Source organism: Balaenoptera musculus, chromosome 6 (genome assembly GCF_009873245.2).
Source record: "Balaenoptera musculus isolate JJ_BM4_2016_0621 chromosome 6, mBalMus1.pri.v3, whole genome shotgun sequence".
In the NCBI taxonomy this organism is placed as follows: domain Eukaryota; kingdom Metazoa; phylum Chordata; class Mammalia; order Artiodactyla; family Balaenopteridae; genus Balaenoptera; species Balaenoptera musculus.
Genome location: NC_045790.1, coordinates 13,476,524 through 13,496,734, shown reverse-complemented (window position 1 = coordinate 13,496,734; position 20,211 = coordinate 13,476,524). Strand labels below are relative to the sequence as shown.

Genomic DNA, 20,211 nt, shown 5'->3' with positions numbered 1-20,211 from the left:
TGTAGGCAACTAACTGGATTTAGCCTGAGAAGTTAGCCATTATTTGATTTGTCCGCAATGCTTTCTTCCTTCTGTAACCAGTTAAAAGCTGAACAATTTCTAAACCAGCTTAGATACAAGGCAAAACTGATTGTGAAGTTGGACATGTGATTCCTTGTAAATGTCTCTCTGCAGAGTCATCTCACTTTCAAAGCCCTGAAAAAAACTAAAAACAGCAGCCTTCTCCTTAACCATTTGCTCTCACTGGCAGAAAGTGCTTTCAGCGCACGTGCAACAGGAAACTGACAAGGGTTTGTATATTTTTTTAAAAAAGCAGAAAGTACTAAGTAACTAAGGCATAATTACTGCATAATTAGCACTGGGCCTTATCTGATGATATCATTCACAGTGCAACCTGGAGACCGGCAGTACTTAACAGAAGAACAGGGGATTTTCTTTTTTTCTTTTTTTAAAATTTATCCCTCTGAAACCAGAAAATCCCATTTTTGCAATATTCACAAGTTAATCCCCTCACTCTGTCTGTCAACTGTCTCTCCCAACAGCTTGAGACATGGACTCTCCTTGCCTGAAAGATAACCTGTCTCTTAGCAAACTAGAACTTCCTTTCCCCACAGAGCCTGCAATGCTGCAGTTTCACATTAATAAGCCAAAAGGAACTCCCTAAATTAACCCGTTTTGTTTTAAAATACAAAAGGGCCAAGAGATTTTATAAAAAATAAAAATAAATACCTCTAGAAACCAAGCCTTTTCTGATTACTTACTGATTGATAGGACCTCGTCATTTAATAAAACAAGGAGAACGCTGTGAAGAAAAAAAGTCTGGGGGCTCTACTTTTCACAAGCAGTCGTTTGTTCTCAGCCATAACAAGCATTTTGCATGCAATCACTTGTGCCTGTGGTCCTAGCAAACATGGTCATTAGTTGGCATTCTACTCTTCACTTTTGTCTTGCAGTATTCTGAACTTTTTTACCCTGAATTACCCCCAAAGCACCATGCAAAATAAAGGGACATTTTAACAGTTAGTAGTGCACCAGACAGCAGGAAGTCTGTGTAGGTTCCTTATTTAAATAAACATGTTTACATATATAGAAAATCTATTCCAAATCAGTCATTAAAATCTAAGTGGAAGAAAAAAAATATCTGGTTTTATTCAAAGTTATGGTGAATAACTTGGCAACTTTTAAATTAATTTGAAATTCATTCAGGTGCTTTTCAGTCATCGCAGTCACAAACAGGGAGTACTGAACAGAAAGATGACAATGCAATTGTTTTTGTTCAGACTTATCATAAACTATATTTCCCTGGACTTTTCATCTCTGCAGATTTCGAATTCCCCTTTCCAAGGAATATTTGACCTTCAGATTTCAGGCCCTGTATCTCTTGATTTCTTGCATCCATCATATGTAAGAAAACTGAAACTGGGCTACAAGTATATTATCTCTGTTACCTGACTTTAATTAATTTTATGTTTTCAAAATCTGCATCGTGCCAACCCTGCATTGCAGAGGAATCTTAGCATGAGATCCCAGCTTGGCTCCTTCAGAGTCACTACAAACTGGCTTTAATTGTATTTACTCGGGTAGAAGGGGGAAGGAAACCCCCCGCCAACCTAACCAGACAAGCAATGCTGGGCGACAAGCCCCCAGGGCGGCTGAATCTTCCAGCAAACCAGCCTGGGCGCTGTCCTTGGTGCTGCCGGCGCCATAGCGAGCACAAGCGCCTTACCTTCTGCCCCTGCGGAAACTGCGGACGTCCCCCAAACGTTAAGCAGAAAGCAGCGACATATCCCACTTTTAATACAAATAAATACCCCGGCCCAGCCTCTCTGTCCCCTTCTCGAAGACTTCAGGCTGACCGTTCTTCAAAGTCTTTTTGTTTTTTTCTTCTAGGCCCAACTCGGGGCCTGCGCTCATCTCGGGCTGCTTTAAGACCGGGAGTGGGGGGAGGGGAGGAAGGCAAGGGGAGATGAGGATGGGGGAGGGGCGGGAGGAAGGGGGAGGGGAGGAAGGAGAAAGAGAAAAGACAAGACTGGGAAGAAAAAGGTCCAAGAAGAAGGGGCTCAGAGAGAAGGGAGGAGTGAGTGGGACTGAAGAAGTTTTAAAGTGGGAAGGCGAAGAGATGCCAAATAGAGGGGGAAGTGATTAAGCACAGAAGATGGGTAAAGAAAAAAGTAATGGTGAAAGGGCAAAAGAAGAGAAAAACGTGAAGATAAGAGTGCAGAGGGTTTACAAACACACACACACACACACACACACACACACAAAATCAGAAAACAAAACAAAAGAACAAGAACAAAGTGGCTAGGGGGTCGCTAGAAAAGCGGCCCGAACGGTGGGAGAGTGACTGAACAAAGAAAGGGCGTTGGGTGAATACTCCCCACTGGGGGTGTAAAATGCAATCCGAAGTGAAGAGAAATGGAGAGAGGGGGGCTTGGAGGGGACAGGTGGTCTGGCACCGAAGAAGAGCTGGGGGGAGGGGGGGGGCCAAGGTAGCAAAGTCCGGGGTCCGATGCGGCGCGGGGCCACGTGGAGCGGGCGCTGAATCACTGCTGGGCTGTCTTCACCCCCCCCCCCATCCCCACGGCCCGGTACCCCTCATTCCCCGCCTCCTCGCCCGCCGCCTCCACTGGGGCGGGGCCCTGGCCCAGGACCAGCCGCCGCGGCTATAAAGGGGCTGCGGCGAGGGCAGCAGAACGCTGTGCCAGCCACACGCCCCGAAGCCTCCAAGATGAGCTACACGCTGGACTCGCTGGGCAACCCGTCCGCCTACCGGCGGGTAACCGACACCCGCTCGAGCTTCAGCCGCGTCAGCGGTTCCCCGTCCAGCGGCTTCCGCTCGCAGTCATGGTCCCGCGGCTCGCCCAGCACCGTGTCCTCCTCCTACAAGCGCAGCGCGCTCGCCCCGCGCCTCGCCTACAGCTCGGCCATGCTCAGCTCCGCCGAGAGCAGCCTCGACTTCAGCCAGTCCTCGTCCCTGCTTAACGGCGGCTCTGGGCCGGGCGGCGACTACAAGCTGTCCCGCTCCAATGAGAAGGAGCAGCTGCAGGGGCTGAACGACCGCTTCGCGGGCTACATCGAGAAAGTGCACTACCTAGAGCAGCAGAACAAGGAGATCGAGGTGGAGATCCAGGCGCTACGGCAGAAGCAGGCCTCGCACGCCCAGCTGGGCGACGCGTTCCACCAGGAGATCCGCGAGCTGCGCGCCACACTGGAGCTGGTGAACCACGAGAAGGCTCAGGTGCAGCTGGACTCGGACCACTTGGAAGAGGACATCCACAGGCTCAAGGAGCGCTTCGAGGAGGAGGCACGGCTGCGCGACGACACCGAGGCGGCCATCCGCGCGCTGCGCAAAGACATCGAAGAGTCGTCGCTGGTCAAGGTGGAGCTGGACAAGAAAGTGCAGTCGCTGCAGGATGAGGTGGCCTTCCTGCGAAGCAATCACGAGGAGGAGGTGGCCGACCTGCTGGCCCAGATCCAGGCGTCCCCACGTCACCGTGAGCGCAAAGACTACCTGAAGACAGACATCTCGTCGGCGCTGAAGGAGATCCGCTCCAGCTCGAATGCCACTCGGACCAGAACATGCACCAGGCCGAAGAATGGTTTAAAGTGCCGCTACGCCAAGCTCACCGAGGCAGCCGAGCAAGAACAAGGAGGCCATCCGTTTCCGCCAAGGAAGAGATCGCCGAGTACCGGCGCCAACTGCAGTCCAAGAGCATCGAGCTCGAGTCGGTGCGCGGCACCAAGGAATCCCTGGAGCGGCAGCTCAGCGACATCGAGGAGCGGCACAACCACGACCTGAGCAGCTACCAGGTAGGAACAGCGGCTGCGCGGCCAGCCTGCGCCAGCGCCCAGCGCCGCGCGCCCCCCGACACTCAGGCCCGCGCCCCGCCGCGCTCTCAGCCCGCGCTCCCTAGCGGCCGCTGGCCAGTGCGCGCGCGCGCGACGCAGACCCAAGTTGGAGGCTCACAGCGTCCCTCGTCCCTCCCCATCCCCTCCACAACGCCTCCCCCACGCACCATCCCCCGCTCGAAGACCCCTGATCGTTTTCAAAACGTTCTTCTTTTCCTTAGGAGTTCTAGTTTTGCACGCTTGCGCGTTTAAAGTAGGAGGTATACGTTCCGGTAGTTGGTAAAGCAGCAACTTTAGGATAGCTGTGCAGAAACTCATGTATTCTCAACTTTTCCAGCCGTGATCGGAAGAACTCCCAAAACTGGCTTCAGCCCAAAGGGCTCAGATGGGAAGGGCCAGGTCAACCGTGGGGTTTCCCCATGCATGTGTGTTTCCTGCTGAGACCTGTTCTAGATCCGCTGGTCCCAGTGCGTGGTGTGCCCAGGAAATGTCTACCTGTCTTATTGATTCTGTTTGTTCGTTTGTTTGTGAATTCCTTAGGTTTTTACTTTAAGGGGGGAGGGGGTCTGGGAGCGGTACCCGAGGTTTGCAAAGCTGGAGGGAGTCGAGGGAGAGGAGGAAGAAGGAGGAGGTGTGGTTCGCGAAAGAAGTGGCTGTTTGGAAGGATAAGTCTGTGGCTGTGTCTCTTTCAGGACACCATCCAGCAGTTGGAAAATGAGCTTCGGGGCACAAAGTGGGAAATGGCTCGTCATTTGAGAGAATACCAGGATCTCCTCAACGTCAAGATGGCTCTAGATATCGAGATCGCTGCATACAGGTACCGTGCTCGCGGCGGACGTGGCCGAAATAGTAGCCGCACTGTAGAGGCCGTTTAGGCAGGAACCTTCACCACTTAAGTTAAAGCAAGCAGGTTGCAGGAGTCTTAAATCAGTGCCTGGTTTTCTTTCTTAATTAAAAAGTAATTAAAGAATTGCAACTTTTTATGCAGCTTTAAAAGAGTAAACACTAGTTAAAATGTTTGAATAAAGTGTTCAGAGGAAGAGCGCCGATTAATTTCAGTGCTTATGCTTAAACTTTTTTATTTTAGTGAAACAATTGTTTTCAAATATTTGAAACAAAAACAGAATTTTAGTTTTTAATATTTCATCTAGTGCTTTCAGCTTTTCAACTGTGTAATGTCAAGGACAAACACCAGGATGTTCCATTTCTCGCTCAGTTACAGCTTACTATTGCCATCATCTGGCTGAGAATAAATATGATTGATTGATAGAATATATATTTTTTTATTTAGATTTATGTTTATAGATCTAGATATACATCCAGAGAAAGAGAAGAGATTATAAATATATTAACTGATGTCACCTTGCTGTTGACTAAGTTCATAGGTGAAAATCCTTGACTAATAGTTTTTTTGGCGGGGGGAGAGGTTGTTGTTCTTTTTGTTTTTTTACCAGTAAGATCGTTCATATTACAAGAATAAATTGCACTCAGCTCAGAGCCATCTGTCTTTTCAGGAAAGCTGAATAGTTATATAAAATAGCACTTTATGATTAAAATCGCAGACCAGTTTATAACTTGATACGCACATATTAGCACCTAGCCATGATATATATAGCTTGAATTCTAATATATTCTAAATGGTTTTGTAAAATTTTTGAATGTTTGCTAAAAGACATTTAGTATACATCTTGAAAGTCCAAATGCTCAAGAACGTCACTTAAGGCCTTTTTGGCCTCTAGGGAGCTTTTCAGCGTATTCATGTTGCACCAAATGGATTGCGGCAGAGCTGAGATTTGGTAGCTGGGTGTAGTGAGTGGACTATTGGGCGTGGTTAGTTACTGCATCGGGTGACTGGCTGACTGTCCCTGAGAATCTGTTTCTGTCATTGAATATGACACAATATACTAGCGAAACGATAGCAAGTGTTACTTCAAGTGATTCTATTTATTCAAAGGTATCTACCACATTACACATACTGTAATGAAGTTCAGAAGGCCCAATGAGATTTTAATTACGTCTTGCCTTCTTTGATTCTCTCCTTAGGAAACTCCTGGAGGGTGAAGAGACCAGATTTAGCACATTTGCAGGAAGCATCACTGGGCCGCTGTATACACACCGACAGCCCTCCATCACAATAGCCAGTAAGTTTCAGAAAACCAAGGTAGAGGCTCCCAAGCTAAAGGTCCAACACAAATTTGTCGAGGAGATCATAGAGGAAACCAAGGTGGAAGATGAGAAATCAGAAATGGAAGAAGCCCTGACGGCCATTGCAGAGGAATTGACAGTTTCCATGAAAGAAGAGGGCAAGGAAGAAGAGGCTGAAGAAAAGAAAGAGAAAAAAGAAGCCGAAGAAGAAGTTATAGCTGCCAAAAAGTCTCCGGTGAAAGCTGTGGCACCTGAACTTAAAGGAGAGGAGGAAGAGGGCAGAGAGGAAGAGGAGGAAGAGGAGGGCGCTAAGTCAGACCAAGCTGAGGAAGGAGGCTCTGAGAAGGAAGTTTCTAGTGAAAAAGAGGAAGGTGAGCAGGAAGAGGAAGGAGAAACAGAGCCTGAAGGTGAAGGAGAGGAAGCCGCCGAAGCTAAGGAGGAAAAGAAAATGGAGGAAAAGGGTGAAGAAGTGGCTCCCAAGGAGGAGCTGGTGGCAGAAGCCAAGGTGGAGAAGCCAGAGCCAGCCAAGTCCCCGGTGCCAAAGTCACCCGTGGAAGAGGTGAAGCCCAAAGCAGAAGCTGGAGCCGAGAAAGGAGAACAGAAAGAGGAGGAAGGGAAAGTGGAGGAAGAAAAGAAGGAAGAAGCAAAGGAAGCCCCCAAGGAAGAGAAGGGAGAGAAAAAGGAGGAGAAGCCAAAGGATGTGCCAGAGAAGAAAAAGGCTGAATCCCCAGTGAAGGAGGAAGTCGTGGAGGAGGCGGTCGCCAAGTCAGTAAAGGTGAGCTTGGAGAAGGAGGCCAAAGAGGAGGAAAAGCCACAGCAGCAGGAGAAGGAGAAAGAGAAGGAGAAGGAGAAAGAGAAGGAGAAGGAGAAAGAGAAGGAGAAGGAGAAAGAGAAGGAGAAGGAGAAAGCAGAAGAGGTGGGGAAGAAGGAGGAGGGAGGTTTGAAGGATTCCAGGAAGGAAGACATGGCCATCAATGGGGAGGTGGAAGGGAAAGAGGAGCATGTGCAGGAAGCTAAGGAGAAGGGCAGTGGGGGAGAAGAGAAGAAAGGGGTTGTCACCAACGGGCTAGACTTGAGCCCAGCAGATGAAAAGAAGGGTGGTGATAGAGGTGAGGAGAAAGTGGTGGTCACCAAAATGGTAGACAAAACCACCAGTGAGGGGGGAGATGGTGCTACCAAGTATATCACCAAGTCTGTAACCGTCACTCAAAAGGTCGAAGAGCATGAAGAGACCTTTGAGGAGAAATTAGTGTCTACCAAAAAGGTAGAGAAGGTCACTTCACACGCCGTAGTAAAGGAAGTCACCCAGAGTGACTAATAGATGAGTTCATCGCAAAAGGTTAAGCCATATGACAATTTCAAAATGCATGTGATTGACAGCTTCAAAACAGAACGGGTTCTCCCATGGGGGCTCCAGGCATTGTATTTTACTTTGTGCAATATGAGGGACCTGCATGCAAGCCCAGGGTGCTCCCTCCCCAGTGTTTGGGCGATTCGAATGCATGATACTGTAGGTACCTGGGGAAGTGGCCAATTTCCTAAGCTGTTGGAAGGGGGGCGCTTGGGGGGATGTCTTGAGGTATATTATGCAAAGAACCAACTGAGCCAAAAATAATAAATGAAACACAGAACTCTCTTAGCCTTAAGAAAGCTATATTATGAATAATTATGTTTACCTCACTGGTGCATTTAAAAAGGACTTTTGTTCATGGGAGAACCTCGTTGACATGCAGTTTGCAACTTTTCGTTGATTGATGTTAAACGTCACAGCAGTAGTTGCTCAATAAAGGTCATATTGGAAACATAGTCAGTTGCTTGGTGTCATGTCATTTCGAAGTGAATTCTCCACCACTTGACCCTTTCTTTCCCCAGAGCAGATTATTTGGGGGATTATAAGCAACTTGCATTTCTTATCACTATTTCCCTGAGAGCGGTTACTGGGAAAACATAATTGACAAAAACATTTTCAGGTGTCAAAATCTTTACTTAGCCCAACCTTCATCCCCAAATTTTTAAATTATATTTTTGAAATAAAAATAAAAGCATCTGATAAAAAGGTAACATTGGGGGGGGGATGGAAGTATTCAACCTCCAGGTGTTTAGATCCCAAACTGGAACTCAGAGAACCTCAAGGTGAAAGGGTCCTTAACTTGCTCCTCTGGGGTTGGGACACAAAGGACCTCGTGGCATTTATATCAATGTGTCCAAAAGAAGCAGGACTGGAATCTCTAACATTCTTAACAAGAAACCTCCAGCCTCAGATGCATGGTTCTGGTATACACACACACATACACACACACACACACACACACACACGCACACAGGCTTATCTGCAGCACTGAGTCTTGATTTGGTCGATGGAGGTTTATATTTTCAGTGTTTTACTAATTGGGGGAAATATGTTAAAAATAAAATATTCCACTTAGAAAAAGAAAAACAGGATTCTGTGATATAAGCAGTAAGTGTTTTTAGATTTTTTTTTTTAAAGGCCTGGAAAAAAAATTTTTAATTTTTTTAAATTTTTAAATTTTTTTAAAATTTAAAATTTAAAAAAAATTTTAAAGGACTGGTCTTGACCAAGGAAATAATACAATGCCCTTTTCAAAATGTATCTGTTCTAAATCTTCAAAACCACTAATAGTATATTTGTTCCAAGTCTGTATTTCTTTTATCAATAAGGATCATCCCAGTAATACAATCCTGGATTCTCTTTTTAATGGCTTTTCAAGATATTCCAATTTTAATCCCTAAATATGTCCAGGAAGCTTGGTGCTAATGTCAATAATTGTAATGATGTTTCCCTAACATTAGCCCTTTGCCAATCCTCACAGTTTTTGCTAGATCTGCGTATCATTTGTACAAACTCTTGGTTACATTTTTTTTCTTTAAAACAACCATGTTTTATGTTAATACAACGATTTTTCTAAAGCAGTAATATCCGTAACATCCAAAGTGAAACAGAATTTTTAAATATAATTAGCAAAAACTTACTCTAGTTTTGTAGGATTTAAAAATCTGAAAAGAGCATATTGGAAAGATACAGCATAAATTCTAGGATGGAGGGATCAGCCAAAGAGGCACTGGTGGGAAAGACAGTCCCAGGAACAAAGAAAACAGAAATCCTCATGCAGTCACAGGGCGGATTGAATTTGAAACTTTGTATCACTTCATTGAAAGTTCAGAAAAAGAGCATACATTTGCCTCACCCCTTAGCCCTCAGAGGAAGAAGCACTTTGATTGACAGTCCCACCAAGACTGATACCACTGATACAGCAGCATTTCTCCAAAGAAAAGTCTGGGAGCTATTGCCTGGAGTAGGAATAGAGGCTGCATCTATAGGATAGGCTACTTGAATTTTAAAATACCTACTAAATATATAGCCATTACTATAAAAATACTCACCTGTCTATACCTAAAACTCATGATCAGTGCTGGCTCCTGAGTGTAGAAACCCCTTTTTGTAGCATATAGTGTCTAAAAATGACAGGATCAATCAGCAACCACCCCGACCCCCAAAGGCCAGCACTAGAGACTTATCCCTTCAGCTCCTAACTTTATTTTCAATCATCTCATTTTCTTTCCTGAGAAGGAAAGAATTTAATAATATTTCTAAATATTCCAAAAGACAGACCATTGTTTTGCCCTCTGTAAAAATAATAGAACAACATGCCTTTGATAAGCCAAGCAGACATTTCTAAATATCAAATTGCTTGATTGGTTCATAAACTTAAGAAATATTTACTGTGAGCTATGGCTTGGGTATACAAGGATCTTCCCTTCCAGAATTCACTGATTCTATTGTCAATGCCAATTATTGCACTACTATTTAAAGAGAGAGCAATTTGAAGTTCATGTTTCCAAATATGTTGACAGGGAGAGACTAGGCACAAACCTCCAAGTGTTTAGGAAATTAGAATACCTTTTCTCTGCCTACAGTCAGCCCCAGGCTGCAGTGACGTTAAGCCATTGAAAAATAGTATTTCTACTTTTCCAGTAAATTGTCTTAAAGATACTATTTTGTTTTAAATCTTGTAAGAAGTACTAAAGCTAATTAGTTCTCACTCTTCAAACATAAGGAAACTGAGGCACAGACTTTTTTTTTAACTTTCTCTAGGTCACACAGCTAGTAGATAAAACCCACATAGTCCAGCTCCAGAGCACATATTCTTAACCCCCTGCACTACATTTCCCCTCAAATCCATCCATCATTGGCCACCTCAATTTATAAGGAGGTTCTGCTACATTCACTTTTTTTCTTTCCAGATTGAAAGAAAGAAAATAGATCTATGCCATGCATCTTTCATTTAATATGCTTACAAATCTCCTCACATTAAAAAAAAAAATGATGCAATGGCAGTTTGCATCATGAGAAGAATAAAACATCCAGATACAACATAAGTGGTGGTTCCTTCTACCACGACAGCTTGCAGTGTACAAAAATGTGGCAACCACTTTCCCGTGGTAACTTTAATATTCAATGGAAAAGGAAAGTGTTATTTCTAGCACCGCCTTCTATTGCCAGTCAGTGCAGAGACAGTATTCAAACATTGGGATATTCATTTCCACAACAAATAGGTTGGTCGTTCCAGTTTGGAGCAAGTTATTTTTTCTTGGTGGTTTATGTAATTTGCCCAAAGGAAAAGAGGAGCTATTTTTAAGTGAATTATTTTACCGAGTCTACACAACATTCATCTACTTCCAGGGCTCCTCTGCCCTTAGAAGTGTAAAGCGTTGGCAAAAGCACTGAATCTGAGTTCAAATCCCAGGTCTATAGACAGTAAAATTGTGTTGTGGGTTCATTATATGTAGCTTCTGCTACAGACTGAAGTTTGTATCCCTTAACTTTGTATGTTGAATCTTAATGCCCAATGTGATGTTATTTGGATGTGGGGCCTTTATGAGATGATTAGATCACGAGAGTGGGGCCCTCATGAATGGGATTAGTGCCCTTGTAAAAGAGACCCCAGAGAGCTCCCCTGCCCCTTCCACCGCATGGGAACATCGAGAAGACAGCCATCTATGAACCAGGATGTGGGCTTTCACCAGACACAGAATCATGGTACATTGATCTTGGACTTCCCAGCCTCCAGAGCTGTGAGAAATAAATTTCTGTTGTTTGTAAGCCACCCAGTCTATGACATTTTGTTACAGCAGCCCAAACTGACTAAGACAGCCTCCACTTCCTTATCTGTAAAATACAGGTGCTAACATATTCTTCAAAAGGCTGCTAAGGTCATTAAATGAGATAACATCTGTGGAAAGTGCCTAGCACTGTAACACATATGTAGTAGCTGATCAAAATCATTTGTTGAATGAATTGAAAAAGGTACAGAATTTACTTAATTTGAAGATATTAATTAGAACATTAGTTTCCTTATACATTATTTCAATACAGAATGCATTGCAATGAGTTTACAAAAATAAGTATACAATATAAATAGATATGTATACATATCTATAATATGTGTATACATTGTACAATACTCTGTAATATATTCATTGTTCATATAGAGAATTTGGGTGGAAAATAATTGCATTTTGCACTGCAATAAGCTATTGAAATTACTTAGACACCCACTAATACACCTACATAATCATGGGGCTTAAATTTTTCTTAATGCAAATTATTTAAAACAATATTGAGAATAGGAGAGAGAAGAAGTTTTGCACTAGGCCTAGGAAGACAACTTTCTTTTTTTTTTGGCTGCACATCATGTGGGATCTTAGTTCCCCAACCAGGGATCGAACCCACATCCCCTGCACTGGAATTGTGGAGACCTAACCACTGGACCGCCAGGGAAGTCCCTAGGAAGACAACTTCAAATCCCCAAATCCATATTGATTGTGCTCAACACCATCATGCAAGGCTCTCAGAGTTGTCTTCAATATCTTATCTAAGGTAGTTTGAACACCATCACATCATACCTTCAATAAGTTATTGAGGACTTCCCTGGTGGCACAGTGGTTAAGAATCCGCCTGCCAATGCAGGGGACACGGGTTTGAGCCCAGGTCCGGGAAGATCCCACATGATGAGGAGCAACTAAGCCTGTGCACCACAACTACCGAGCCTGCGCTCTAGAGCCTGCGAGCCACAACTACTGAGCCCTCGTGCCACAACTACTGAAGCCCGCGCACTTAGAGCCCGTGCTCTGCAACAAGAGAAGCCACCACGGTGAGAAGCCTGCGCACCACAATGAAGAGTAGCCCCCACTCGCCTCAACTGGAGAAAGCCCGTGTGCAGCAATGGAGACCCAACACAGCCAAAAATAAATAAATAAATCTATTTTTTTTTTTAAATGTTACTGAGTCATTTCTGTAAGTCTAGTTAGCTTTCTTGTCTTAGAAGAAAGCATAGTTTTCAAAAATTAACAGGTGACTTGATCAAAAGCCTTTTTGGGGGGGCTTAAGGGTAGAGTAATTGTTCTAATGACCTAAATAGGAAGTTAGACAACTTACATAGGTCTCCACGCCTATAGCCTGGTTTGGGGGTGTGTTTTGGGGAGATTGGGAGCGGGGGCAGGCGGGTGGAGTGGACGAGAGCACAGAATCAGGGTCCAAGAACTTGAGTGACAATATTATCTCCAGAAGGCAGACACAGGAGATTCCTGATTCTAAATTAAGATCATAGGATCACAAGTCAAAGGCCAAATGCAAATATCCTAGGTGCTATCTTTTGACATTCTCACATTCATAAGAGCACGCCATGACAGCTAAAAGAAATGAAATTAGCCTCTTAGTCTAGTTGTTTCTCATTTCGTAATGGAATTCTGGTGAGAAGAGTGAAATACCAGTTCACATTAGGGCTTCTGAATATTCTTTTTTTTTTGGCCACGCAACTTGTGGGATCTTAGTTCCCCTGACCAGGACTGAACCCAGGCCACAGCAGTGAAAGCTCCAGAGTCTTCACCACTGGACCACCAGGGAACTCCCTGAATATTCTTAATTTTAATTATTTATAATCACGGCCAGAAAACCACAGATGAGTTGGAAACAGAGTAGTATAGCAGGAAGAGGTTTCTTTGCCCTTAGACTTGGGAAGCTTGGACCTCAGTGTAAGTCACAATACCCCATACACCTCCCATTTTAACATGGAAAACTCGAGAATGGTTTGAATCCTAAGACAATGCTTTTAAATATTTCTCAATTTAGACATCCAAAATTTACCTGTAACCAGAAAGAATATTTCAGCTAAATGAAACTTTGCACTTGAAATATCATGTGCTTATAATTAGAAGAATAAAAACTTACAAGTTAGTAAGTTACAGCCACGTAAATATGTGAATATTCAAAAGAAAAAGAGGCAGCTGTCCTCCCTTATCTCCAGATTTCATTCTGATCAAGGCTGCCTAGTTGTTTCTGGACTGGCTTTCTGAATGGCCTAAATAAAATTACAAATGTAAGATGGTATAACAATGTCTGTCAAATATTAGGTGCCTAGTGAATGATTAGTTCTCCTTGCCATTATTATTATTATTAAATAATAATTATAAATAAATATCTTAAAATGTATTAATTTAAATGCAGTGTATATCAAATTATCATGTCTATAAGAGATACACACAAAATTCAATCTATAGCAAAACTTCAAGAGGTAGAAGAGTTAGATACACTTAAACTTTACTTAATATTTGTTACTTAGAATCATAGAATCTTGAAGGTTGCATTAGCTTCTGATATTGAACTCCCCTTTTTCATGCCTGAAAAGTAGTTGCCTATCCTAGAACTGAACATCTACAGTGACAGGAAAGTTACTTTGTTTTGATGCATCTATCAGGAAACTTTGACTGTTGGCAAAGCCTTCCTTTCACTGTTCCAATATCTGACCCCCTACAATTATACCCACTGGTGCAAATTCTGAGAAGTTTTAGGAATCACTATTCCCTTTTCCCCAGAACAGACATTTAGAGAGGTGAAAGCCCGTGTCCGAATCCAAATAGTTCATCACAGTAATAACAATTGTTGAGCTTATTACATATCAGGCCCTTTGCCTATAATAAATCATTGAATCCTTATAACAAACATATATGCAGGGATTATTTTTATTGCCATTTCTTGCAGAAGTTTGGGCATAAAGATTAGAACTCAGGCCTTTCTCTTATCAGACCCACATTGTTTCCACTTCATACTTTTATAGAAAAGATAGCAAATACTATATATTCTGTATTTACTTATCCCTGGAATGAGCCGTCTACCTATGAGGACTCGCCGGCCCTAAGCAGTCCCTGTTATCAATTGTTTAGCTTATGGGGCAATTAACTAACCTCTGGGAGTGTTACCTGAAAACTCACTGGTAATTGGTAGGGACATCACATTCCTCATCACTTCCCTTGGGTTATAATCTGAGTTCCATCAGTCTGTGCCTGATTATGTAACTTTATTTTGTGGAATCATCTTCACTAAATAAAATATGTTAATATTTTATTGATGCATGAGGCACTTCATCTCTCTAGTTTTCCATTTCTCAGACTTTTAAGGAGGCAATGAACAAACAAAATGAATGTTTCTTCTATGAGTTAGTCACCTACAGCATAGAACTGGTTCTGCAGGGTACAGCAATGTGTATCTGCCTATCATCTTTGACCAACAATGTGCTCCTCAGTGATAGCAACAAGGAAAATATTTCAATTGGATTAAAGTGATTAAATACCAAGTGAAATTATTTCTATGCATGAGCAGTTAGTTTTGTACATTTTTAATAAAGCATGCCTTGAACATAACATGTTAGGAATTTGGACAAATTTGGACATATCACTTCCACATTCCACCCACTATAATCTGTTACTATCATAGCTTGAGATGAAATTTCCTTTGCTGGGCATTATTGCCCAGCTTAATAATCACCATGCCCCTGTGAAAGCAGTTAATCATGTCCACCCACTGAGTTCGTTCCCTTGGCCTGTTAGAATGAGCGTTATAACTAGAAGCAAATCATGTGTCCATGACATTTGGAGAGCTGATGCCCATCTTTATTCTTTATCAGCCACCCATGAAATAGCCACCAGTGTTTCTAAAGTTATCACTTTCTCATTAGCAATTAGCAAGCTGCTTTGGCTCATATTCTTAGTGAGAGATTTGCTTACAGTTCTCAGGGAGAAACGTGGCTCTTAATATTCTCATTAAGAGATGCAACATACAAGGCCCATGGAGGAAAAGTGAAAGAGCTTCCGAAGTGTCTATCTTCTCCTCCAATTTAGTTTAAAAAAAAAAGTAAACTCTTAATAGGAAAAGGAGGAAGACTTGTCAAAAATGAGAATAGTTGATAACATTAAAAACTTGTACCTTGCCCACATTAACGTTCAAAATACGATGTGTTATCAGAAAAGGAAAAAGACACATAATTCACTGCCAAGGTAACACGCCATTCCGTTCCGGACTTGGCATGCCGTTGCGCGGTACGTTTCACGAGTTAGAGAGGAATACATCCCACTGGCACAGTATCCCTGCCCCTTTTGCTGCCACTTTAAAGCAGGACCACTAACTGGAGGGCTCCTCCTCCAAACACGCCCCCCCCAACCTCCACTTGTAATTATAAAGGCAGTGTCTGAAAAGTCACATTTAGACTCCAAAAACTTGAAGCTTTTTCCCATTTCCATTGATTTTGGAGACACTGGCTCACAGAACCTTGGCTTCATGTTATTTATTTGGCTTTTCCCCCAGATCTCTGCAGACAACCAAAACAATATATGAAGTACAACACAACTTTTGAGAACACAGTTTTTGGTGTCTGTTCAGACCTTAGCTGGAATCTCAGTTCTGAACTTCTAACTGAGTGAGTCAGGGGCCAGTCAGGAGAACAAAAGCACAAAAATATATGAAGGGTTTCAAACAGAATGGAATTTAATGCAGGAAATGGCACCACAAAGTTAAAGAAAAGTTGAGGAGCCAAAATGTGATATATTAGTCAGCTTGTTTATTAGATGTAACAAAATAGCATAGACTGGTGGCTTCAAAAACAGAAATTTATTTTCTCATGCTCCACTTTTTCACTAGTACCTCCTATTGGCCAATGTTACCTGGAGTCTAGTCATCAAGGGAGCCTGGGACAGGTACTTTCCTGCCATACAGAATAGAGGGGACATATATGGAGCTGAGAACAAACTGACACAGGAATGGCACACTCACTGTGTGACCTTGGGCAACTCACTCTTCTGAATATCAGTTTTCTCATCTGTAAAATGGGGCCAATAATAAGACAGTTATTTTGAGGACTGAGGAATATAATTCGTGCTTAGTATCTAGGACAATATAAATTCTCTATGATAAGAGCTCAATAAATGCTGCTTATCATTAGTCAGGGGACGTTTATTTTAGCTCTTGTGTTAAAAATGACTCTGACCAATCAGGAAGCTATGGTCAATAGAACAGGATCAATAAACCAGAAAGATCCAAAAGTTGGTTTGAACCAAGCCATTTGTAAAGCAAAACTTCTAGGAAGGTGAAAACATCTGCAAATTGTCCGTCCCAGCTTCCCTTCTTCCCTTCTTTTCGCCTTCTTATACACATCCATTTGATGCCCCTGTCTTCCTCTTCCCTTCTTGTCCAAAGGCTGCACAATGGTGAACATGTGTGCCTGTGTGTGACTGTCAAGATCATTCATTGCTGGATCAATGGATCATTCATCTATTCAGATTTTTCCCCACTTCCAGTCTCAGACGAAGAGAATGCATAGGCTCTCTATGTAGATAATCTTCTCTATGAAATGGCTCACCTAACTCAGGAATGAGGGATTAGCAGATGTCCTTTGGTGATGAAGGACAAATAATGGACATTAGGAGCTACTCAGCGTATGCCCTGTCAGCAGGCACTGCTTGTCAAGGGGAAGGTCATGTCATTCTGCCAAGGTCACATCCCTCCCTACAAGGAAGAGACAGTGCAGCAAAGATGGCAAATGTAACGGACCTCAAGTCGTTTGTGTCTCGCTCTCTGGACAATTCTCAGACCAAAAGAGGCCCAAGGCAGAATGCCACCAGCCAAGCAGAGGCTCCCAGGGTAGGCACAGGCTACTCCCCACATGAATCAAGGTGAGGGCATCTGATCAGCGTTGGAACTAGAACAATGGTAGGAACTGGATGCAAACACAGTAAGTAATCAGGACACAGCAGGATGGTCAGGCACAGAAGGTCCCTAGTTAACAGATTAAAAATTCAGTTTTTACCTACTTGAAAGTGGTGCTCAAGCACGAATGCTTTCAGGACTTCCATTCTAGGAAAACCAGAATCTTGTTGAAACCAGTAGTGTTTTCTGACTCCAGGCCTTCCTTTTTCACATGAGCACATGTAGTGTGGTCACCCAAGAGGCAAATGAGGCCTGAGTATTTCTGCCCCCAGAAAACACAGAAGGTCAGAAGGTATTCTGGGGAAGCGCCACACCAAAGATAGCTGTTCACGTGCATCCCTACAGCAAGGCCAATAACTAAATCACCTAAAATGCATACATTTCTCTACAGTTTAGAAAGCAGTTTCAGATACATCACCCTGCTTAAGCCTCACAGTATGTAGAACAGATGTTGTGGTTTCTCTGCAATCTGCAGAAAACAGAAGCTCAGAGAAGTGATTTATCTCCATGAGAGAAAAAGCCATGCAGCATATTTTTTAATGAAAAGATATTTTAATTTTTAAATTCTAAGTGTAACGAATAGTCCTTGTAGAATAGTCACCTGTATTCCTGCCATCTTAGATAACTGTTTTATTTCAATGTATTTCCAACTCTTTCTATGCACAAAATTTGATATGGCTGTGATCATTCTGAAAATACCATTCAGCAACCCACATTTTCAGTAACAATATGTTATAAATGTTTTCCCATTTTAAGTTCATCATCATGACAAGGTATTGCATGGACCCCTGGCATTCATCATATCCCCCCACCCTTCTGCAAACACCTCCCCCCGTCTATGGCCACTGTAACCCATTTATTCCAGTTAATTCAGTAGTCTCAAAACCATAACACTACAGCCCCAAAATATTCAGATTACGAAAATAAACATGTTCGGTTGACAATAATAATTGACAATAATAATAATGTTTATAATAATAATAAATAATAATAATAATTGACAATAATAATAATAATAATCTTTATTATGATACTTATTGTTACACTTGACCCTTTCTTGAAGACCAAGCCACCAGTGTATAATCAACAGATGTTTACTGAGCATCCAGTTTATGCAGGAGACGTAATCAGCTCTAGGAGTGAATGAGTTGATATTCGATTCATCCCACTTAACTATGAGTTAGTGTAAAGCAATCTGGGGTGAGGTTGTTTACCGTTTACAAATTGGCATTAGGCAAAATAAATATAAGCAGCAAAGGTCGCAATGTAGGCAAGATGGGTTTGACGAAAAAAATTCGAAATAGAGAGGAATCCGAGAGACCAAAGGAGGGTCAGGAGAGGCAGGAATCATCCCACAACTACAGAAGGAGTCCTGAAGGGAAGAAACTGACACTGTAGTTTGCTGGGAAAAGCATGAGCCAACTAGAGTCAAGGAATACATTCATCGCTTGGGTGGCCTTGGGCAGGTCCCTTCACAGCTTCTCAGAATCCCAAGGCTGGAAGAGACGTTATCATCAGCATAGATTACATTTGCTATGCATTTATCAAGTGTCAGGAACCAGGCCAAATGCTTTACATAGATTATTTTGTTTAGTTTCATCGTCATAACCACCTTATGAGAAAGAAAGTATAAAATCCCTCCTAAGAGATAAGGGATTGAGGTTAGGGGAAGTTAAATAAATCATCCAATGTCACAGGCCCAGTAAATATCAGGGAAGAGACTCAAACCAGTCCTCTCTGACACACGCTCTCCACTCTACACTCTGTGATTTCCATGAAGGACATCTAATTTGGTCAAACTCCTGTGATCGTCAGTCCAGTTTATATCAAACTGCCAATATGGGAAATCCTCCAGGGATGGGGTCTACTGGCTACCAAGGCAGCCCATTCCATCTTTGAATGCCTCTGAACTCATTAACTCATTCATTCATTCAACAAGTATTTGTAAGCACAAATATTTTATGGGACAGGCATAGCTCCAGGCCCAGGCAATATAGGAGTGAACAAACTAAGTCTCTGCCTTCATGGAGTTTGTATCCCTGTAGGAGAAAGAAGGGAAAAAACAAAAAGAAAATATAAAGGGTTTAGAAGGTGATAATTGCTTTGGAAAAAAATTAAGAAGAGTAAGGAGGTTAGGGAGTGCTGAGTGGGGAGAAAGAGGCTGTTATTTCATGCAGCGAAGTTAAGGAAGGCCTCTCTAATAAAAGCATGAGGTATTTATGAGGTAATATGCACCTATCTATGAGAGATATGCCAATATATATGAGAGAATCCATTCCCGGCAGAAGAAAAACAGCAAGTGCAAAGGCTCTAAGGCCAAACCCTATTTGGCATACAGTAAATTCCCTACACACGAACCTTCAAGTTGTGAACTTTCAAAGATGCGAACCTGCGTGCCATCAACATCAGGCATGAGTGAAATTGCAGCTTGTCTTCCGTCTCTTATTGCTGATGATCCTTCAGCTTTACCATCTCCCACCTCCTCTCCCTCCTCCAGTCAGTAACGCTTCTTGCCTGTTCACTCAATGCCAGCCCCTGTATGCCAGCTGTTGTACTGTACTACTGTACTTTCCAAGGTACTATACTGTATGATTAAAAATGTTTTCTTTATTTTTGTATTTGTTTGTTTTTTATGTAGTATTTGTGTGAAAAGTATTACAAACCTATTACAGTACAGTACTATATAGCCGACTATGTTAGTTGGGTACCTAGGCTAACTTGGTTGGACTTAGGAAGAAACTGGACTTACAAATGCACTCTCAGAACAGAACTCGTTTGTATGTAGGGGACTTACTGTATTTGCAGAATAATAAGGAGTCAGGGTGGTGGAAACAGAATGGGTAAGAGGGAAGCAGGGGTCAGGGAGAGGTGGGACCTGATCAATGAGGCCTTTGTAGCCACAGTCAGTGCAAAGCTTTGGAAGGTTTTTAGCAAAGAAGTGACACAGGTACATGTAGAAAGAATCACTCTGGCTACTATGTTGAGTATAGATTGGGGAACGGGTGGAGTAGAGGACAAAGGGCCAGTTAGGAAGCTATTACAATAATCTAGGCAAGAGATTTTGGTACCTAGAATCCAAAAGTAGCATGGTGATGGTGAGAAGTGCCAGGCCACTGGCCATATTTTGAAGGTAAATTCCATGGGATTTGCTGATGGAGAAT

The 20,211-nt window shown here is 42.7% G+C and overlaps 1 protein-coding gene across 1 annotated transcript; it reads left to right on the top strand.

Moving 5' to 3' along the window:
- The first annotated feature begins 2,612 nt into the window (after positions 1 to 2,612).
- NEFM (neurofilament medium) lies at positions 2,613 to 7,800 on the top strand. Its single transcript, XM_036854248.1, is given in 7 exon segments — positions 2,613 to 3,548; positions 3,551 to 3,603; positions 3,605 to 3,643; positions 3,645 to 3,662; positions 3,664 to 3,810; positions 4,542 to 4,666; positions 5,893 to 7,800. Coding segments are annotated over 7 exon segments (2,622 nt in total). The 5' UTR covers positions 2,613 to 2,728; the 3' UTR covers positions 7,313 to 7,800.
- Positions 7,801 to 20,211: the final 12,411 nt, after the last annotated feature.